The sequence below is a fragment of the Lagopus muta genome, chromosome 4 (genome assembly GCF_023343835.1).
Source record: "Lagopus muta isolate bLagMut1 chromosome 4, bLagMut1 primary, whole genome shotgun sequence".
NCBI lineage: Eukaryota > Metazoa > Chordata > Aves > Galliformes > Phasianidae > Lagopus > Lagopus muta.
The window spans coordinates 16,823,912-16,844,778 of record NC_064436.1 but is presented as its reverse complement, the minus strand read 5'-3'; the positions used below and the strand labels follow the sequence as shown (position 1 = coordinate 16,844,778).

Genomic DNA, 20,867 nt, shown 5'->3' with positions numbered 1-20,867 from the left:
AATTTTACATTGGCTAAATCTCAGATACTGTAAACAAGCAGAAATTCCTTTGACAACTCATCTATCTACGCTATACATCAAAGTTGAATCGGCAAGATCTTGAAATGATAGATCACTTTTGGGAACAGCCACTGGCTAGGGAACTTGAAAAAGTGGACGTGCAACAATACCAATCTTTTTTGTAGATATTTATGATACAACTTGCAAAAAAAATTCATCCGGCAATCTTGCCGTATCTAAATTAGTGACACATCTTCAAATCTTTAGCTGTTTTTAACATAATTTCTATATACAATTAAGCTATGTGTACATCATTATGACCTAAAAGGTTTTGAGCAGAATGGTCTCAGTTCAAATTCTGCAACTGGCAATATCCTGGTTAATAAGTTACAGTAATGAGGGGTCATTTCATTTTGAATTGGAGCATTCCGGGGAAGGAAATACAAAGACTAAGTCTGTGACAGAGACATTTCACTCAATCTGCTTTGCAGCTGTAAAGCTGAAGCCATCTCAGTTACACTTATGGATAAGATATATACATATTGAAATTCTCCATGCTTCTGAAATACACTAACATTTATATTAACTTTTAAAAATACTTATGCCTTTGATGGGAGTAATAAATAAGAATTAATGGCTTTATGAGGACCATACAACCCCATCTTGAAAAACAAAGTATCAATTTCCCAGAGCTTTCTAAGCACTGTCACAGAACACGAAATTATAGGGCTACATTTCCTCTGACATAACTAGCCTGCGGGCCAAGTCACAACAAGCATGATTCATTTAAAAGGAGGTCTTTACAGTCTCAGATTCAGATGCAAATGCGTGTACAAGGCAAAGTTAAATGGCATAATAATTACATGCAGGATTTTATCTCATAGGTAGATGCAGTTCTTTTTATTTTTATATTCATTTTTATCATTTGGAGAAGATGCGTGACAGATAATGATCTCAGACCAGATACCGCACGCTGATCTTCCAACTTTATATATAGCTTACAATAAATACATATACTGAAGAAGCTCAGCACATGCCTCTAAACAAACTTTATGACATCACCAAAGAGACTGAGATATAAATACAAATGAACTACTGCAATATTTTTGAATAGAAATCTATTCTTTAGACAATTTGGATTTTGAGCAAATTATATTTCAAAGCACGGTAAACTTATTCTGAAATCTATGTATGTGATGACTGTTTTAAGACTAAAATCAGTGAAAATACAACATCATAAATGCAATAATTTAGACAAGCAGGCTCTTGCTTTGATACTGTAACTCTTTTTTCATAGATTCACAGGATTCAGAGAAAATTAAACTTGTAAAAAACAAATTGTGATTCTGAAAGGTAACTGAATAAAAAGCTCGCAAATTTTTACTCAAAGTGTGTTCAGTGTCCACCGTAAGATTTTTGAATTACAAAGAAAACATGAAAAACCTGCATATGATCATTTTTGTTACTCAGAATGTAACCTTTTGAATAGTAGAAGCTTTGGGCTAAAGAAGAAAACAAATTTTATTTTAATTACTGTTTCTTTTTTCTCCCATCTATAAATGAACAGGAACACACATAGATCCACAATGTTTTCAAAACTTTCAGAAGAGGTTTTTGACTTAAATTAATGCTTCATCTTCTTAAGACTATCCATTGTTTCCAACCTAATGTCACCAGAATACTTTTTATATTCTGTGATGCCTTACGCTACAATGTAGAACAAAGCGGAAGTAAAAAATAAATAAATAAATAAAGGGGAAGGTGCATAGCATAGGAGCAGAAGGTTTTTTGAGGGGCAACTATGTAAAATCTGTAACAGAAGTAGAGATGAAAGTGAAGATGAACTGCTCAGGCAGTATCCAAGCTGCTACAGAAATGAAATTCCTTTGAAGCCTTAACTTGTGCTGAAGAGCAGGCTGCATAATGATCACCAGCTTAATTCTTTCCTCCCCCTGGGATGCAGGGTCGCTGTAGAACAGAAAGGGATTTCATCCGTGTCAGCAGCTTAGAGAACCCCTGCAATGGATTGCATACTTGGGAAAAAAGGCATCTACAGAGCACCTTTAAGACAGTTTTATCTTATCTTTACTCTTGTTAGCGTGTCAGTACATGCTTAATGAGAAAAACTGTTTCACTTCCGATGTAGAAAATACTCTGGTGGAGAGATGTACTTCAGTTGTGTACAAGCACACCTTCAACTCATAAAATGGTGGAGCTTTACTGAATGGAATGAGGCAATATCATGTTACAATAGAGAAGTAACTGCCAGACATATTTTAGATATCTATAAATAACAAAATATCAGCATAGAAAAGCAACATGTGTTTACAGAGCACCATTGAAATGAACTTCATATAGTCACTGAGCCTTCTGGTATCGTATATAGTATTCACACATGAATATACCTGGAAACATTCATATTAAAAAAAAAAAAAAAAAGTTAACTTGATGTTTTCTAGCTTTGGAACTTAAATGTCTCTTATTTTACTTCAAAAAGGTATTTTGTTTCAAATATGTCATTTTGAGACTTTTACTTAGAAGGCATTCATACAATAAACATACCAAATATAACTTAAAATTGAAGACTCAGAAGTCTACAAAGTACAGAAATGTACTGTTATGAAGTTCCATTAGTTACTTTATTGGCCCTTCCAGATTTGTACGTTCATCTTCATCATAACTACCCTCTGTTGGATGTTTTCTGTGTCAGATGCTTTTCTGGCCATCTCAGTTTTGAGTAAGCATTTAGCTCTGATCACTTCCCTCCTTGAGAGAGTAGGAAGTAAGACTACAGAATAAATGAGCATTGGTGCAATGTATCCTTACACCTCCCATCTTTGCCACTGTATTTCAGTGTTAGTCACCTATTTATCTCCTCAGAGTAACAGGGCATACTATAAGATATAATAGAGGCTTAAGTCATTCAGATCTTAACAGCACCTAGTGACTTGCATCACAACAGCAGGAGTAGATTGCAAGAAGAACATAAAATGTATTGATTGATAAACCATTGAAGTTCCAGCTGTCAGTGGTAGAAATCCAGTTTTCTCATTTTCTAATGCAGGATAGGAAACATTTTCTAAGTTACTACATTCTGAGCCATGCCTTCTGAAGCAACAGCAAATGTACATCATTAACAGCAAACATGTCAACTACCTCTGCCCATTCCTGGGAAATTTCTAGTGGGCTTCCTACATCTACAGTGGTTTTAAAAATTTCTTCAACTAAAAATCTAACTCTGCAAAGGGTAAACTTCACTGATTTTACCAGACAATGCATTCATCCAGAGCAAGTTAACCATTGCTCAACATAATTTTTTTATTTTTATTTTCTGTGGAACAGCTGTGTGGACTAAAATTGGATTTAGATTACTTAATAGCACATTGCAGTAGTACTTTATTAGCTATAAAGTTTACTTGAAGGAAGAAGGCCATCAAAAGTTATTAATGCAATAGTATGGTCAGCAGCTAACCTTCTTGGAGCTAAGACTGGTCACAGCTCAGACAATAAATTACTGTGATAGTAATTCACACTGGGATAGTGTGAAGTTTTTAAGTGGCTCTTTCATCACAAAAGCTGGATTAGTTTACAGTAACATTTAATGAATTCTGGGCTTTTTATTATTGTTAGAAAAACAACAGAAGGGAGACCTGCTGAGAAATATGAAGCTGTATTTCACAAGTTTTGTAATGCGGGAGAAAACAGCAAAGAATTTAATTCGCATTGAGGGCTCAACATTTAAAAGGGGAATTACTCATCTACAAAGCATTCTTTTTTTTTTTTTTTTTTTTTACTATTTGTGAGAGAATGTGTTAGCAGATTTCAGAAAGGGTGAGGAATGACTAGTAAAAAGCAGGGAAAATGCTTTCATTTTCCAGTCTAAATTTGAAGGATGTTGAGCTGAGACCAGCTACAGCCTATAAGAATGCTTACATGAAAATAAAAGCATAGCACTGAAAATAGCAGCAAAGAAGTTTGGATATAGTTCAAGTGACAGTTAAACTACCTTCTGGAATAGAGGAGATCTACACTTTAGAAGCTTAACATTTGCTCAAATAGCGATAACATTAACAGAACATGAACTTTGATTCTAACGGTTTGTAACTGCTTCTAAAATAAACATCTCACCTTCATATCAGCACTCAGCTGTCACACTTATATCATTAAGAGAAGCACATGCTTGTATTCTGTTATCTTTTAATTACATTCACAATTTTTAATGTGTCAGAAGACATTGTATACGTGGTAGGTTTTTAGTTTCTCCTGGAGTGGAATAGCTTGCTACACATTTCACAACTGCCACAGGATATTACTGCTCCCAGTTTTCTCCCCTTCCTCTCCCTCTTAAACAAAGAATAAAGGTTCATCTATTTTAGACATAGTATCTCTATGCATCACCAAGATGACTGGTGAGTTCATTGTTTCAAGTAGACTGTTTCTACTTACAATTGGATAGGAACACAAATTCATGCAAAAGCCCTACTATAAAATGAAAGGGTCATGTTTTTGTTTTTTTTTTTTTTACTAAGTAAGGAACAATCCCTTAAAAGTTAGAAGGAGATCAGAGAAAGGTGAGAGTGTAGAGGAATTTTCTAAATAGATGCTCATTTTAGTCTTGCATAGTATTTAAAGTAAAAAAACAAAAAACAAAAAACAAACAAACAATCATGCAATCAGTTCCTACTAAAACATTTACAGAGTTGATTTCTTAATTACCTTAGGAAATAAGTATGGAAAATTAGTAGCCATTATCATAAGGAATCTATATCCCTGGCAGGCAGGGAAAGAGGGTAAAGTTTAACCAGCATTGCAGGAGAATCTGGAATTACAGCATTGAGATTCTTCAATCAGTCATTTGGACAGAATCTGAAAATTTCTTGAATATACATTTGTTTCCTTAACTAAGGCACCCAAGTAAGGTAATGAACAACTATGTTGAGGAACTGGGAAAACTAGAAAATTTATATATTAAACAAAGATTAAAATTCACACAGGGAGTCCTCAAAATAATTTAAGTGTTCCTAAATAATAATTCTATTACTGATCCTAATTCCTAGCTCCTAGAGGAAATCAATGGGATTTACCATTAGCTGTGATATAAATTGATAACATATACTGCATGAGCGCTAGTGCATCCTATTAAGTAATTGTTAGGAAACTGAAGTACAATTTAGTGCTTCCCAAATAACAATTTTTAGACTCATTGATTCTATACATATTCACTATAATGTAAGACAGACTTAAATTTGAAGTAATTCCAGAATATATTATTAATTTTAGGTACGTCTCAATTATTAAAGACAAGAGTTCTAACATTCTTCCTCAAAAAACCATGTGACTAGAAATACATTAAAGGGGTATTAAGAGGTAAGAGTACCTCCCCTGGCCAGACCGCACTTTAATATCAAATAGAAGTAGATTTATGATCACTGCAGAATATGCAGAACAGTTACTACCTCTTTTGATGTACATAAATTCATACTCACCAGAATCAACCCTATAGGCCCACAAGCAATACAGTGAATTATATAACCTCAGCACACATACAATAATAAGGGCTTCCAAGGGCTGTATTTCAACAGATCTCTATCTGTTCATTCCAGATAAGTGTGAAAAAGAAACTTCTTAGCAGAACATAACATTTAATTTCGAGCCTTCTACTTCATCCAAGTCATTTACTAATACATGACTCTTTCCTTTTTCTATGCCACATGAATTGCCTTTAATCTGTTTCAGAATACCACTAGATTTTACATTTTCATTGTAATTTCCTTTTCAAATATGAAGTAGAAAAATAGGCTGATCATCCTCAGGAGAAAGACAGGAGGGGAAAAAAGAAGGGAACTAATTGAAGTCGTAAGAGAAGCTGGCTGTTACCCAAGAATTCTACCAGCTGAATCACTGCATTAATTGATTGGCCTGAATTCTCATTATATATTGCTGCAAAATTATGTCGCCCAATTAGGTTGGTGATCCAATATTCTAACTACACCTTATATTTTCCTACAGTACCCAGCGCTGAATTTCAAGAACTAATTAGACAGTCAAGTTGAATCCCTGTTCATATTTTTAATAAATTTTAACACCATTTTTTGTTATTTTGCTGCTGCCTAAATTCAAAATCCCCTTAAATTCCTCTCTCCCCACCAATTTCAAGAAACGTGGGAAGGTGGCATATGACAGACACAATATTTTGACAGAGACTATGAATGATTCATTACTACTTGGCCAATCCTTCAAAATCAGGTTGCCAAGCTAATAGTCACAAGTTTTCAGATTTTCTTGGAAAAAAATTCAAATTAGAAATGGCTTCAATTATGTGAATTATGTGATGCAAATCTGGTAATTCTTAGCTACATAACAAACAATGTAATATACTTCTACAAACAGTCACTGGAACTGAGATTTTATGTGCTCTAGTAACAACCCACCAGCAACAACCTTCAACCTCAAAAGTAGATGCCTGTTAAGTAATGCCTTCATTCAGCATCTGGAAGAAATTAGATGCAATATGCTAGTCTGCTATGGGTCAATAGAGTTAGAAATGCCTTTCCAAATCCTTGCTGACAATACAGCAAGCATCTCAAGTCTGATGGGTACATCTATCACAGAATATAAAGGTTCCTAAAGGCAATGGGAGATAAACTAGATGCAATTGGTAAGTAATTAATTTTCTTTTTATAAATTCAAAGCTGTATTAATGAATGGATTCACGCTTGTGTTCTTCCACACTTACTCAACAGCTATATATCTCAGTTCTGGGCTTGGTGGCAGATTGAATGGAGTACAGCAGAGAGAGAGAGTGGAAAAAAATACTGGTTGGAAAAAAATTTAAAAAGATGCAGATTCTCCTTGCCTTCCTGCAACAGATCAGTCTTATAAATACACTGCATGCATGTAACTCTTTTCCCTGCTAAGATGCTTGCTGTACACTATTTGTATTAAAGGATAACGTGTACCTGAACAAAGTCTGACTGGAGTACATACTTTACCCTAAAATGCTAAAGACAACTGCACTAGAGAATCCATAGGGTAAAGAGAACCACAGAGTCCTAGCAGAGTTCAGATCTTGATCTTCAAGGCAGCATACCTAACCCCCAAAAGTAGATCTGATGCACTGGTTCCAGCCAGAATCTCTAGACACCTGTGTAACAGAGCAGCTCAGAAGTCCTGAAGTGCATCGGTATTTGTCATCTGGAAGTAGTTCACACTCCAATAATACAAGCAGAAAGCCAGTATGGTATAAAGCCACCAGGAGTTGGCTCAGCACATTTTTACTAGAGTTACCACAATCAGAAAGCAAACCTTAAAAACAACAATAAAATAAACATTTTAAAATCAAATTCTACAGAACAGGTTTTCTGGCAAAAAGCCATAATGGTCAAATGAAAACTAAAGTTCCTATCTTTTTTCCAAGACTGGTATTTTGTTCACATTAATGTGGTGGTGCTTAGAATTAGAACATGGTGTCTTCTATTAGGACATCTATATAGTCAGGGGGAAGAGATACACTTTGTTCTAAAATGAAGTAGGTCAGGCAGGCACGTATAAGGGTTATATCTCAAGCACACAGATGGAAGGCTGGAAATTTTACGAAAAAAAAAAAAAAAAAGAAAAAAGACAAAAGACAAAAAACCCACTAAAACTGAGGACTTTCTTATGCTTTACCAGGTCCAAGCTGACAAGCCCAGAATTGAAGCACAATTTCTTTTCTGATGTACTGATGATGTACGAAGAAATGTTGCATGCTGTACTGTCCCTTGCACTATTATGCCTTTTATCTTCTTTCATTTAAGCTGCACTCAACTGCTAAGAAGAGAAAAGAAGCTGAAAATTTGGACTAAACACTGAAGGCTAACTGAAATAATCAGCAGGTGTAATTCTCTATACCAGTGATGCTCTATACTGACAGCAGTGAGGAAAAATATTTCTTCCCAGTCCATTTGGAACTATCAAGACAGAGACTGCAATTTCCATTTTCCTATTGCAATTTTCCTGCCACCACCAGAGTTCCAGTTCGTCTTATAGAGACAGTAAATCTTTAAAGACAAAATCTTGTGTCTAAAGACACAAATCTTTAAACACTCGAGCATCATACTAAAAGGAGATAAAATCATTGCAAAAAAACATGTTCTCTACTGTGGTTAAGGAACATGATAAACTCCATTCCCTAATATAAGTATGCAAGTGGTAGCATATATGGGACCACTGACACACATACATTTTTACCACCTTATTGACCAACAGACACAAAGATGACAAAACGAGAAGAAACACATTGGAGACACTGAACAGCATACACAAGGGTAATAGAATCAACAGTGTTTTTGTACTGTTGAATAGATTCCAGTGTTGCTGATTCCCAAGGAGGAAAAGCATGTACTCAATAATATCACTCTTTGTTAAATAACATCTTTGCTTTTGTACATACAGCTCTTGTAGAGGTTCACATATTTTGGTTATAAAAGCAGCTTTCCTTGGAGGCCTTGATCAGCAACCCTATTGTCTGGTTGTTTTTTCCATAGAGGAAAGGAAGAAAGCGCTCACATTTCCAAGACAACAAGACTCAGCGCTCAGCACTTTCTCACTTGTTTGAAATGAGCTTGCTTGGATATTATCTTCTAAGCAATGTCAGCTCCACACAGGCTACCCAAGCCCTTACAAATGCCTGTGTATTCAGGCAACACTGTGTAGACTTGCCCTTAAACCTGAAATACTACTCTGTAGTAATGATTATAAGGAACATTTAGGAATGATTGACTGTACTAATTTACTGCATTAGATCCTGTACACTTATTTTGCACAGAATGCAAAGATACACAGATGATTCCTGATTTGGCTCATGCGTTCTCTAATATAGTTAGATGTTGATCCTAGATGTGAATGCCCCTGGGACCAGCCTGCAGCTCTGGCTTAAGCCCTGATGCTGAGGCAGTTTAATGACCCTGCTCACCCCTGCTTCCTCTGCTGCACTGAGCCTCACAGAGATGGCACAACACAGCCCCCAGCAGCCGAAGTCAGGTCAGAGGCCACGTTTGGTTAAATGAATCTACCCTTGGGGCTACCTTCTGGTGCTGCTGAAAACTGTAGTTAGATAGGATTTATATTTGTGTGTATGTGTATGCATATGTCTGCAAAAATGGCATGCAGGGTTGCCAGCATGATGTTAGGTGGCCATACTCCACTGTAATGACACATTCAGTGCAGTACAATCACATCTTGATTCAGTTTTCTCCAAAAATTATAACAATTTTTATCAGCATCATCATTATTTTAGACAACTTTAATTCCTGTGTGGATTTCTAATTCATTTATTTCAAGGTGCTTACCAATCTTGTTCTGAAATACAAAAAAAAAAAGCCAAAAATTGACAGCAAATGGTTGCTGGGGAAAGCTAATTTCCTCTCTTCTTTACAATAGAAACTGAAGTACATTGATTTTTCCCAATTTTGAAAGCCTTTTTCTACTGTGACACACTATTTACTTTACACAGAAGTCAGTTACTATATTCTATGTTGACCAAAAAAACCCCACAATTCCCCAAGGAATGTTATAAATACATTCATCCTTTTTGAAAAAGAAATAAAGGAGCTTTTAGGGCAGGTATGGCTACTTGGCAGTTCACTGCAATCAGTGCATTTGATTTGACCAAAACTTCAAGCCTCGTTGGTGAACACATTTTTCTTTGGAAATTACATTCAACTTTCAAGGCCTGAATTTTCCATGTGCTGGAAACCTTTCAGGTCTGAATTTTCCCTGTTTTACTGAAAAGACGACTGATTCCTGCAACAGCTCAGACTTAAGGTTCAACTCACAATAAGAAACGGGAACAAATCTGCCCCACTGCATCACTTGATGGGTCTTCTAAGTGGATGAAGTCACCTGAAGGTATGAAGTAATTTCTCTGAACTAAGAGGAGCACTTTGAAGCTACATGGATGTTGGGTGAAAACTGGGCTTTAAATTCTTGCATGCCTACAATGAAAATCCCATTTTTCTGACTTGCTCAAAAAACATTATTGAAGACAATAGACAAGTCTTTAGCCTAGACATCCTAAACCTGCATGGAGCTTAGATAGAACCTGAATCATCCTGCAAACTGATTAACAGGTAGCCAGAGCTCTGCTGCCCATACATTTAAGCCCAATGCTACTGCTGCCTTTACCTTTGCTTCCCCTGCTAAAAACTGGTCATAATTCCCCTCACAGGAAACCCTACTTCCTCTACACTGCTGGAAAGTCTTAAGCCAGCTTTAACAGTAATCAATTTTCCCTAAACCAAAAACTAAATTGCTACCCTACTGCAGAAGCACATAGCCTACAAGTGAAACTCTAAGAGCCTATTTTGATATTTCTCTTGTACTTTAACATTTTTTCTTAAACACAATGCAACAGAAACATAAATAAAGTGAAAATGATGAAAATAAATAAATGACCTCATTTTAATTTTCCAAGACAGTACTGTTTAGAAAATAGTATGCAATCCTTCCTATAAAACAAAGACACCAAGAGGTTGAGCGTCTTTGCGGCTTTTTTTTCTCATTTTCCAATCCACAGTTTTGGTGGATTCAATCCTATTTCAGCATCACATAGCATTTTTCCTCAGTAGCTCTGACCCCCACCACTATTAACATGGTAGGATACAGGATAAAGAGAGCCTCAAGGTGTGACTAGTATATGCCATATAGTGCAGAGACAAAGAAGCAGCCATCACAGGAAATGCTGGTAGGAAACGCACTCAAGCAGACTATTGTTCATCTGCTAGTTGTCTCACTTAGGCTGTGCCAGATGAAAAATTCTGCAAACATCTGGCACTAAACTGAAATGTTATGGGAAACTTCTGCCACAAGACATATGCAAATGTCTTGTGTAATGTAAACAAATTAATGAAACCAGTGCAAAGCCACAGGGACCATGTTTCCTCTGCAGTGTAAGTAGTGTTTCCATTATGAACAACAACAATAAATTATTATACTTGCCTCCTGTATATCATCTCTCATCAGACATCATTTTCTGCACATGCATTATTCATGCTCCACAACACTCTAAGATTCCAGTGTATTTAATTTTGAGCCTGTTCTCTACCATTAAGATGATTTGATCGTTTCCACAACTTGTTTCTCAAGAGGCTCTCATTTGGTCCCAATTTTTATCTTTTGGTGTGTGTGACATCAGTGTAAACAAAGAGCTTTCTCATCTGTACTTTTTGTGAAAGATGTTGATAGAATTCAAAGGGGAAAAGTTTACTCAAACAAATACATCTTCAGCAAGAGATAACTCAAAAACTGCAGTCTTGTACACAAGAACCTGAAACCATCAAGACTACAGAAAGTAAGCCTGAAGATGGAGACAGGATAAAGAAAATACATACACATAAATTAAGATTAAAAAAAATATTGAATTACAATGAAGCTAAAGCAGAAATCTAATGATTAACTATACATCAATATGGTAACTTTTTACGGGATTTTAAATAGAAAAATATTTTGACTTCAAATAAAAATATTTACTAGAATAACCTTTAAAATTTTTAATAATATGACTACATCATAGGAATAGCTATCACAAAATGTCTTTTTTTTTTAGACAAAGGAAAAAACACCCAAATGGAACTGAAAAATTCTTCAGACTGGGAAATACATATTTTTTTTTCCATTTTCCATTTTCCAAAACTGTTTTGCCTAAAAAAGGTCACGTGAGTATTATAGTCCCAGTGTCAGGTGACTACATTCTTATAACTCAACACAGCATAAAAATATCAGATTATTAAATGGATTTGATTTTTTTTTAACCTCATACTTTTTTCATATGCATGTAAATCACTTAAATTTAATAACATTTTGGGGGAAAAGAAAAAAATTGATTAAGTTATATAAAATGTGTGAAAACGATAATGATCATTTTGTTTTGAGAGAATACTTTGGACTGAGATGAGCCTCTACGTAAACTTCTAAAATACAAACACACCGACTCAGGCAATTAAATATTCCTCTACGTTCAGTTATAGAGATTAGTATTTTAATGTTGACTCAAACACATTTGCTTTGATTGAGAAATTTCTGTAAACCTCAAAATCTTTGTCAGTTACTACACAAACTGATATTCCAGTTGAGAAAACATGCCAATGGGAGACATTGATGATATTTTTCACTTAAGTTACAGTACTTAATTAAGAACAAATTATTAAAAAGGTGCCAATTTGAGTGCTAGTTGTCAAAACATTGACTGTTATTATATGGCTTCAAAGGACAAGAAATGATTTAAATTGACTTTCCATGATTTCATCTGGTGATTTCTATACCTAACTAGAAGCATTCCTTACTCTGAGACAATCATTTTGTTCAGAATTAAGTAGATGTCAATGTTTGTCAAAATGACACCAACAACAGAACAAAGAAAAAAGCTATTACATTTCATGAGGAAATTATACTCATTCCAAATAAAAGCTATTGGTTTATACCAGTAATATTAACACTGGAAACAGGTATTTGCTCTGGCAGTACAAGAAAGAAGTAAACCACCTATGCATACAAAACAGCATATTAGTTTAAGTGAATAGAAGCAAGTGCTGAAACATGCATAATAGCTTTTGTTTATGTGGGTATATCTCAGAAAAAAAGGGAGCAACTTTTAGTAGCTAAGCAGCAGCTGCCTGTTTTGTTTTGACAATGTAACACCAATCTGCTTGTGTGTGCCACTCTTACTTTTCAGTAGGCATTTTAGACTCCAAATCAACTAACCTGGCATGAAAATCAACAGCCTAACCTATGTCCATCAATTCTTAATATTACCCTTTACTGATGCTGCAAAGTACAGCTAATGCAGCTTAGAATGAGCCTTAAGAACGTATACACGGTTTGACAGAAGAGCTAGAGTAACAGTGTGTAAGTTCAAGAATGATAACAACACCATGAGGATATGATCAACATCAAGACTGAATTTGCTCTTATCAGAGACCTATACACTACGAAGAACAATATATCTCAAAATGAAATTTAAGATATTAGCATGGTAATGTATAAATGTACTACTCGCTACACATGGAAAGAAAAAAGCTTATTAAAAATGTGGTGGAAAATATAAAGCAAAAATAATAAAGACCTCAGAATTTGTGAAGAGGTTTCATATTTACAAAGATGTCTGGGGGAAGGAGTGGTTTACACCATGACAAAGGAAGAAAGCCAACGCCAGTCTGCAACTACCTCTAAGTCTACAAGATAGAAATGTGTGAAAGAAGATTCTCTAACCTCAACTTTTTGCTTGTCTGAAGAACAGAACTGAAAAAGCTCACTATGCACAAGATGGGATAGAAAGAGGAGACACTGGTTTCAAGGTTTAAAGTTTAAGTTGAAAGTGTTCAACATTCCAAGGAAAAGCACTATTGAAGCATATGTGCAGTTATTTTCCTAAGAAAGGAGGTGATCATATTGCTTAGAACTGTAATCTAGCATAGTTCACCAGCATTCTTAAAATTACATTTCATGTATGTATACAGAAATGTTTATAATTTTTTTTAAACCAAGACATTACATTTACATTAAAAAGTGAGACAGTGAAGAGGCTACGATTATGACTACATCGGTCATTTTTGATAGTAAATATTGCATTTTTTTGTATCACAGCAAATGCTATAAAAACATTTTTATGTGCACACTAACAAAATAACCAAAAGCAACAGCATCTAACAGTACTAACTTGTTGCTATGGGAAGCCTTAGCCGAAGAAGAGAAAAATTGGCTTAATAACCTGACAAGAGATATGGAACTGTAAATCATCCATTTAAAAAGAGCTTTGAGTGACACTATTGGCTAGATTCATTTTCCTTTTTGCCACACACCGCCTTCTCCCATAACACTACTTACCCAGTCATGGCTGATGCACTGTCTGGGAAATTCTACTAATGACTAATTAAAGGGATAGGTTGTCAATGCCTCAATGACTATTCGACTTACCTCCCCCATTTTAATACTTCTCCAAAACAAGTTGCTGCTTGTATGATTTGTATCATAACCATTATATCATTTAAATATAATTTCGTATGACAGAAAATCTTTCTACAGCATGCATAAAGAACGCATAAATATTAAAAAAAGCAGATGATTGCAAATGACTTGAAAGAGCAAGTGATTAAGCTTAATGTTTATAATTTAAAAGGCACAGGCAAAGCACATTCACCTACACACTTTCCGAGCTCTTTTAAGTAAGTAAAAGCCACAAAAGCTCAGCAGATAATTTTAGTGCTATTTATGCTATAACAAGCAATATGGTACAAGAAAGAAAAAAAAAAAACTTTGCCTCCTACAGTGGCCAAATCCTGATGGCATATGTTCATGAGTACTACATGAATATTACCAGAAGAAACAAAAAACACCTTTGAACTGCCTATGTGATTCATATTCCTTTCAGGTAAGACTGCTATTTGAATATATTTTAGCAACAACTGCACTGGATTCTGTACGCTAAAGCCATATGTACTTACTCTGAGAGTGACAACAATAGCTTTCCTTTAATTTTTAATACAGAATATGATTTCACACATCTCTTTATATTTATGCTAGATTTACCTTTCTGCTGGCATTTCTCTTTTTTTTTTTTGTTTCATACTTTTTTATTTAGTTTCAATATTGAAGTGTATTATGCGAATCTGGTTTACACATATCATACAGTATGATAGAAGGACACTGCTTACTAACTTGCTTTTCTCTAATTATTGGACACATCTGGTCATATCCTTCACTTGGTCCCAGCAGTATACTGTAGCAAAAGTGCTAGAAGTGATAGTCATTAGTCACAGTCTGACAAGAGTAAAAGATGCATTTGTTTCACAAATCATCCCCCCCCCCACACACACACCCTATCCAGCCTTTTTTTCCCTTGTATTTATCCTTCAGGGAAAGAAAACTTCCAAGTACAAACTACAAACAAGTTTTCTGCATTTGGGAATTAGCTGGTTATAATAGTGGAAATAGTAGATATAATAAATATTCACATAGCACACTCTTGGAAAGAAGATGAGTAAGCTACAAAAAAGAAGGACAGAACAAATTCCAATGGCACAACAGGGGCTTGGATTAAAAAAAAATGAGATTTACTATTTCACTATGGCTTGTCAGTTCTTTGAAATAACAATAACAGAGACTGTACTCTGATTACAGAGAGTATTTACTTAATAAGCATAGAAGCAAGCATAAATGAGCATGTTTAATTGTCAATGCAGAACTGTAAAATAATATCATAATAAAATAAGAATAATTTTTTAAAGTGTATTTTTCTTACTTGCATCCTTTGAATAAGTTCTATGAGATCAGATAGCCTGGTCTGTACATAAAAGGATTTGAATCAAAATACATTTCTTCTCAATTATTAGATTGCAGATTTAGAGATGTGAAAGTAAACAGGTTTGATTCAAAATGCTTTGATTCAGTTTTTACATCTTCATCACTACATTAATAATGAGCTGTTCTCTTTACTACTAATTTAAGTGCAGGTGCCTATGCAGAAGAGCTGAAATGAACTCATTAGTAGTAGAAAGAAACCAGTGTGCTATTGCATGAACGTCAGAAAATATTCCTCTGAATGGCAGATTAAGCACACAGTTGAAATTAGCAAAGGTAACTGTGCATTACTCCTTTGAACTTCTTCATTGGCAAGTCTTGAGTGTCAAACACTGACACTACCAATATGCAGAGGAATGGTTCTTGAACTTCTTTGGTCAACAGGATCCACCAGTCTAACAGAGAATGAGTCACTTCTTTTGGAAGGTGATGTTCTTTAGGACTCTGAATGCATACCTGGAATAAAGTCATGCCTGCCTCCCTCTCTATTCAAACTTCACTGGCTGGCTTTTATATGGTAACCTCTATCTGCTGCACTCGACATTTTCCTTATACTTGAGAGTACCTGAGATATCCTGACTGAGGAAGAGTCAAAGGAGAGGTTGTCCATGGAACCTGTGAATGCCCCATTTCTTGGAGTTCAAGGACAGAGTTGGATGGGACCCTTGGCAGCATGGTGGCAAATAGATGATCACTAAGGTCTTTTCTGATCCAAGCCATTCTGTGATTCTGTAAGTCCATGAAGCAGTTACACTGCCAGAAAGATTGCCAGGTATCTATACACCCAAAGACATGTTCAGTGTTATGTATTAAAATCAAATAGCCTTCAGGCTTAAATAATTGATTTTTCTTTTATTAAATATTCCCTGTTTTGCCTAGCTATCATTATCTATCTTAAACATCTGTCAGATGGAAGTACAGCAACATCTTTGTGGAAATGTGAAGCACTGGATTATCCTTCCATACAGGCCAATAACAACTGTGGATGGATTTTAGGGGATTAAGAGCATGGAAGTCTCACTGAGTTCATCTGGAGTTTTGTAAGGTTGGATCAGGTTCAAAACATAGATGCAGATGTCAGCACGTTTCACACGAATGCGATCTGTGATCTCAAAGTAATTCTCAGCCTGTCACAGACAGAACTAGACAGATAGAACTATAGGAAAAACCACATATCTGAGATAATGTATGTTCCTTTAGAGTTTGAGAAAGAGGAAAATCTAGATCCAGGTAGGCAAAATATTAATCAATAGTTAAAGGAGGAGAAACCAGCAAATGAGCAACCATTATTTTTGTGGTATAAATGGGGACAGTCACGTGGTGACTAGGGAACATAATGGCATGCTATGGGCAATATTGTGGTAAAGTTACTTCAAGTCACTCATCTTCTCATCTTGAAATAACAGAAATAACCTAAAACCCTTAATAACACTAGAAAAGAAACTTGGAAGTATATTTTCCTGGTTTTCCTCCGGAATGACTACAAGCAAATAGCTACTATGTATTTACTGCAGGCTTTTTTTTTTTTTTTTTAATTATCTTCTAATCTTGGGAAATTTTTTTTTTAGTAACATATACTAGTGCATAGGGTAAAAAAGATTACAGGCTGAGCTGACAGTTCTCTATGTTGTTTTGGTTGATGAACAACTCCCTAGATAAAAACTTTTTCAAGCACTAAGTTTTAGGCTATTTGGTTTGTTATTTCCCATGCCTCGAGATAACTTTTGAAAAATCTGAAGTTAAAATAAGTTGGCTGAATTTGAGAATAGCATCAAAGCAAAACTCTTTCAGTAAAAGTTCCCAAATAAACATAATTTGAAGACTTCTAAAGATTTAGCGGGCATCTTTCCCTATAGCTCCAATTTCCTTAAGTATCCAGGGTAGGTACTTTTCAGTAATTAATCATATTTGTATAACAAATGAACCTGCCACATGTATGCATCTTTGATGAGAAGAAACTGGAAGATGTGAAATGAACGAAACAAAGTGCAAAAACAGAAAAACTAATCTAACTTACTGGAGAGTACCTATAGAAAATATTATCCTTGCTTTCACCATCATGTTTCTAATTAACTGCCATGAAGCCAATACACCCCAAAGCTTTCATAGCTATCCAATGGCATTTGCATTCTGCATTTTCAGGATGAATTAAATGAGGCATTTGGGATTTTATTTGATAAAGCTGAGAATGGTCAGGACTGCAAATTAAGTCATTTGATTCCTGCTTTGAAAAATGCAGACCTAGGAACGATAATCAAAAAAATATTCACATGCAAAACCTGTACATTTTTCACAGTTTTAAGTGTTATCATCTCTTTGCCTCAGTCCTTTAAGTGTAAAACAGACATATGAGGTTGCTGTGATAAAACCATTATACTGGAGTGCATTTACTACAAAATAGTAATGAGACTGAACTAAGGTTGCAAGAACTCTTAATTCCACCAGTTCTAACCAAATCTGAAGCTGAAATAATCTTTTACTACAGCGCTCAGAAATCACATTTCAGCAGCATTATCTTGGTAAACATAATCATGTGCCATTAACCTTTGTAACCCAAGTATATTAGATATACTTGCATATTCTAATAATGTTCCCTAATATAATCATCACACAAAAATGAAATCTAAAAAGAATTTATGCTAGTTACTCAACAAAAACAAGAATATAGCATACTATGACAAAACAACATCTTTTTCAATTTGCAACAGGTTTCTAATAGCATATATGGCATATTTCTCCAAAAAATTTCAAAACCCAGAATGGTTTGCTTCTCAAACCTCATAACGGAAATGAATTGACTGTTGATTTTGGCAGACTGTGTGTTTCATGCAAACCAGCACGCTTTCAGGACTGCTTAGGAGAGAACAAGGCCAGTGTAATCTGATCAGAAATGTAATGAGATTAGGTATGCACAAATACATACAACTTCTATTTATCTGGGGAAAAAAAAAAAAAAAAAAAGATATCCATCTTAACACTAAAACCTATCAATGCAAAATACTACAATTTTAATTTATTTGTGCCTTTCCAAAATATGATCAAGAATAATGTCACATAGTCAGCTGCAATTTCTGCAGAATTACTGAAAACAATATTATTAATAGCTGGCTCCAGCTGTCAGGCTGATTTTCCAATTGCCTTTTCTGGTAGCATCAAATGTTAATATTCCCAAAGAACTATAACACAAAGACAAATAACACAAGGAGTTACAAACATCACATGTAATTGATTAATGGCAGTGTCCGATGTTTGCAATGCAAGTTTGTAATACAGTGCCTCTGTAGAGTGCCACCTGCCTGTGAACAAGAACTGGAAATGAGTTTTCTCACTGCTCTAACGAAGGAAAATGAAAATGGAACATAAATTCCTCTGACTAATCTTTTAGCCAGGAACAACTGTCTCTATTGACAGAGAAAGGTAAAGGAGATACAGCCAAAGAAGATCTTGTCTTCTCTTTTAGTAAAAATTAGTGCAACAGTATTTCTTTGGGCTGGGGGGAGAGGGAGGGGATGAAAAAAAAAGTACTTAGCACAAATTTTAAAATTGTCAGGATTTTAGTGAGAATCATGAAGACAAAAAATTGAGCTTGATAGATATAGCTTAATTTCCATCCCCCAGAACAATGCCCAAAATAAGAATCCAGCTTCCTCAAAATGCTTTTGAACTCATTTTCATGGATACCTTGCACAAAACTTTTTTTCTTTTTTTTTTAAAAGGTGACCTCAGCCAAACATTTCAAATTTAAATTTCTTGTTATCCAAGTCTCATTTATGTGCTTTTTGGATGCTTATTTTGGACCTATGTCAAATTGAAAACTATAGTCAGAGAAATCTCACCTGCATAAAATTAACTTCTAAAAAAATACTATTTTTAAACAAATTAGCAATGTTTCAAGATAATTCTGCTTAAGGTGCTGAGAAAGAAAACTGTAGCTATGTATAGAGCATTAATGCTTAAAAACAACACAATGTCAAAACATAGTTAAAGTGAATTTTTATTTAGTTATAAAAATGTTTGTTTTAACTTTAAGCTATTATGATATCAGAGCACTTTCAAGTTTGATCTCAGGCAGAAATCCACATCTCTAAAATCATGCATCTTGAAGAGAAAACCATATGTGATTCAGCCATCTCTTTCAAGGTTCTGGTTATAATTCTGCTATAGATGACCACAGCTCACTGCAGAAAGTATTTTCTGCATAGAAGAGAAGGACAACACCACCACCAGACAGCAACGTAAATGGATACGTGACCAGAAAAAAGAAAAAAAAAAGACAGAAGAAATTTAAAAAAAAAAGTAGTTTAAAATCTCATGGCTGTGGATCAGTTTCAACTGACAAAAAAAAAAAAAAAAAAAAAGCTTAAATAATTATGTTGCTGTTACAAGAATAACTCAGTGTACCAGTGAGTGCACGGGTCTGGAAAATCACAACACTTCAGAGTTGTTAACCAAGGTACAGATCTTGTGTTAATTCAAATTAAACAAACAAACAAAAAACAAACAGTAAACATTTCAATGCAGTATATGCTGTACAGAGAAAAAAAATTGAAATGTTGAATACTTACGCACCCATACATCTGCCCCTACTGCAGTCTGCTACGCTGCCACTGGGTGCTGTGATGTATGTGTTAATAGAATATAGCGCTTATTTGATTATTTTGGCTTTGGCTCTGAAGCTGATAATCCTACTGCATATTACTTTTATGCCCACCACTTTTTAAAGGTCAAAGCAATCTATGTGATACTTAAGTGGTATAGAAGCATACATACTGAATTTCCTGTTCCTTTTAAATAAGAAATATCCATCCTGCTCTTCCTTGCATACACATTCTGTTTATAATAGTCATAACATCTACTAGACTGCACAGGACCACTTTCAACACAAAAGATGCAAAGATACACGAATCCCCATTTTTCCTTTTTGCACCTTCATCCAAAATGAACAACACTAGTCTGTTCAAGCAGCTGGTCCTAAGCATGCTATTTCAATGTCTTATTACTTTTGAGATTTTCCATTGTAATCAGAAGGGACACAGCAATGACCATGGACATAACACTACTACATTTCAAACTACCCTTAACACAGGGTACCACCTAGAATTACAGAATAATTATGTACTAAAATCCTAAAGCAGATAAACATAGGATTACGAAAATGAGCAGAGACAGAAGGCAATGTAGAAGTACAAATTGTGCCACAGAACTTCCACCTTTCCTATATTTCAATCTTCCAGGAACCAGTCCAATTTCTGAAATTATCACTGTGTTTTAAATATAGGAGACATAGCATCAGGTAAAGAAGGTAAATCACATTTAGCTCAATTTGGTAAAGCAAAAAGTAATTGCTAAAACACCAAATAATCCCAAACCAAGATAGGTTTTAAGTTTAGTTCCTCTCACTGAAGGAGCAAATTATCCATACAAGTCTTTTGTACTGAGAAGCATCCCTTTAAAGCATAAGCAACAGCCACAATTTCTTTTTTCTTTTTCTTTTTCTTTTTTTTCCCCCACCAGCAGGAAAGGAGCACAGAATT

At 35.0% G+C, this 20,867-nt stretch overlaps 1 protein-coding gene across 9 annotated transcripts in view; it reads right to left on the bottom strand.

Moving 5' to 3' along the window:
- CCSER1 (coiled-coil serine rich protein 1) overlaps positions 1–20,867 on the bottom strand; it is a 620,464-nt gene that overhangs the window by 158,895 nt on the left and 440,702 nt on the right. Inside the window, exon 10 of one of the 9 annotated variants that reach the window (XM_048941939.1) lies at positions 1,907–2,016. The exons of the other annotated variants lie outside the window; for them this stretch is intronic. Coding sequence (XP_048797896.1) covers positions 1,936–2,016 — 81 coding nt within the window. The 3' untranslated portion in view covers positions 1,907–1,935. Of the gene's footprint in view, positions 1–1,906; positions 2,017–20,867 lie in introns of those variants that run through there. 9 annotated transcript variants of the gene reach the window in all.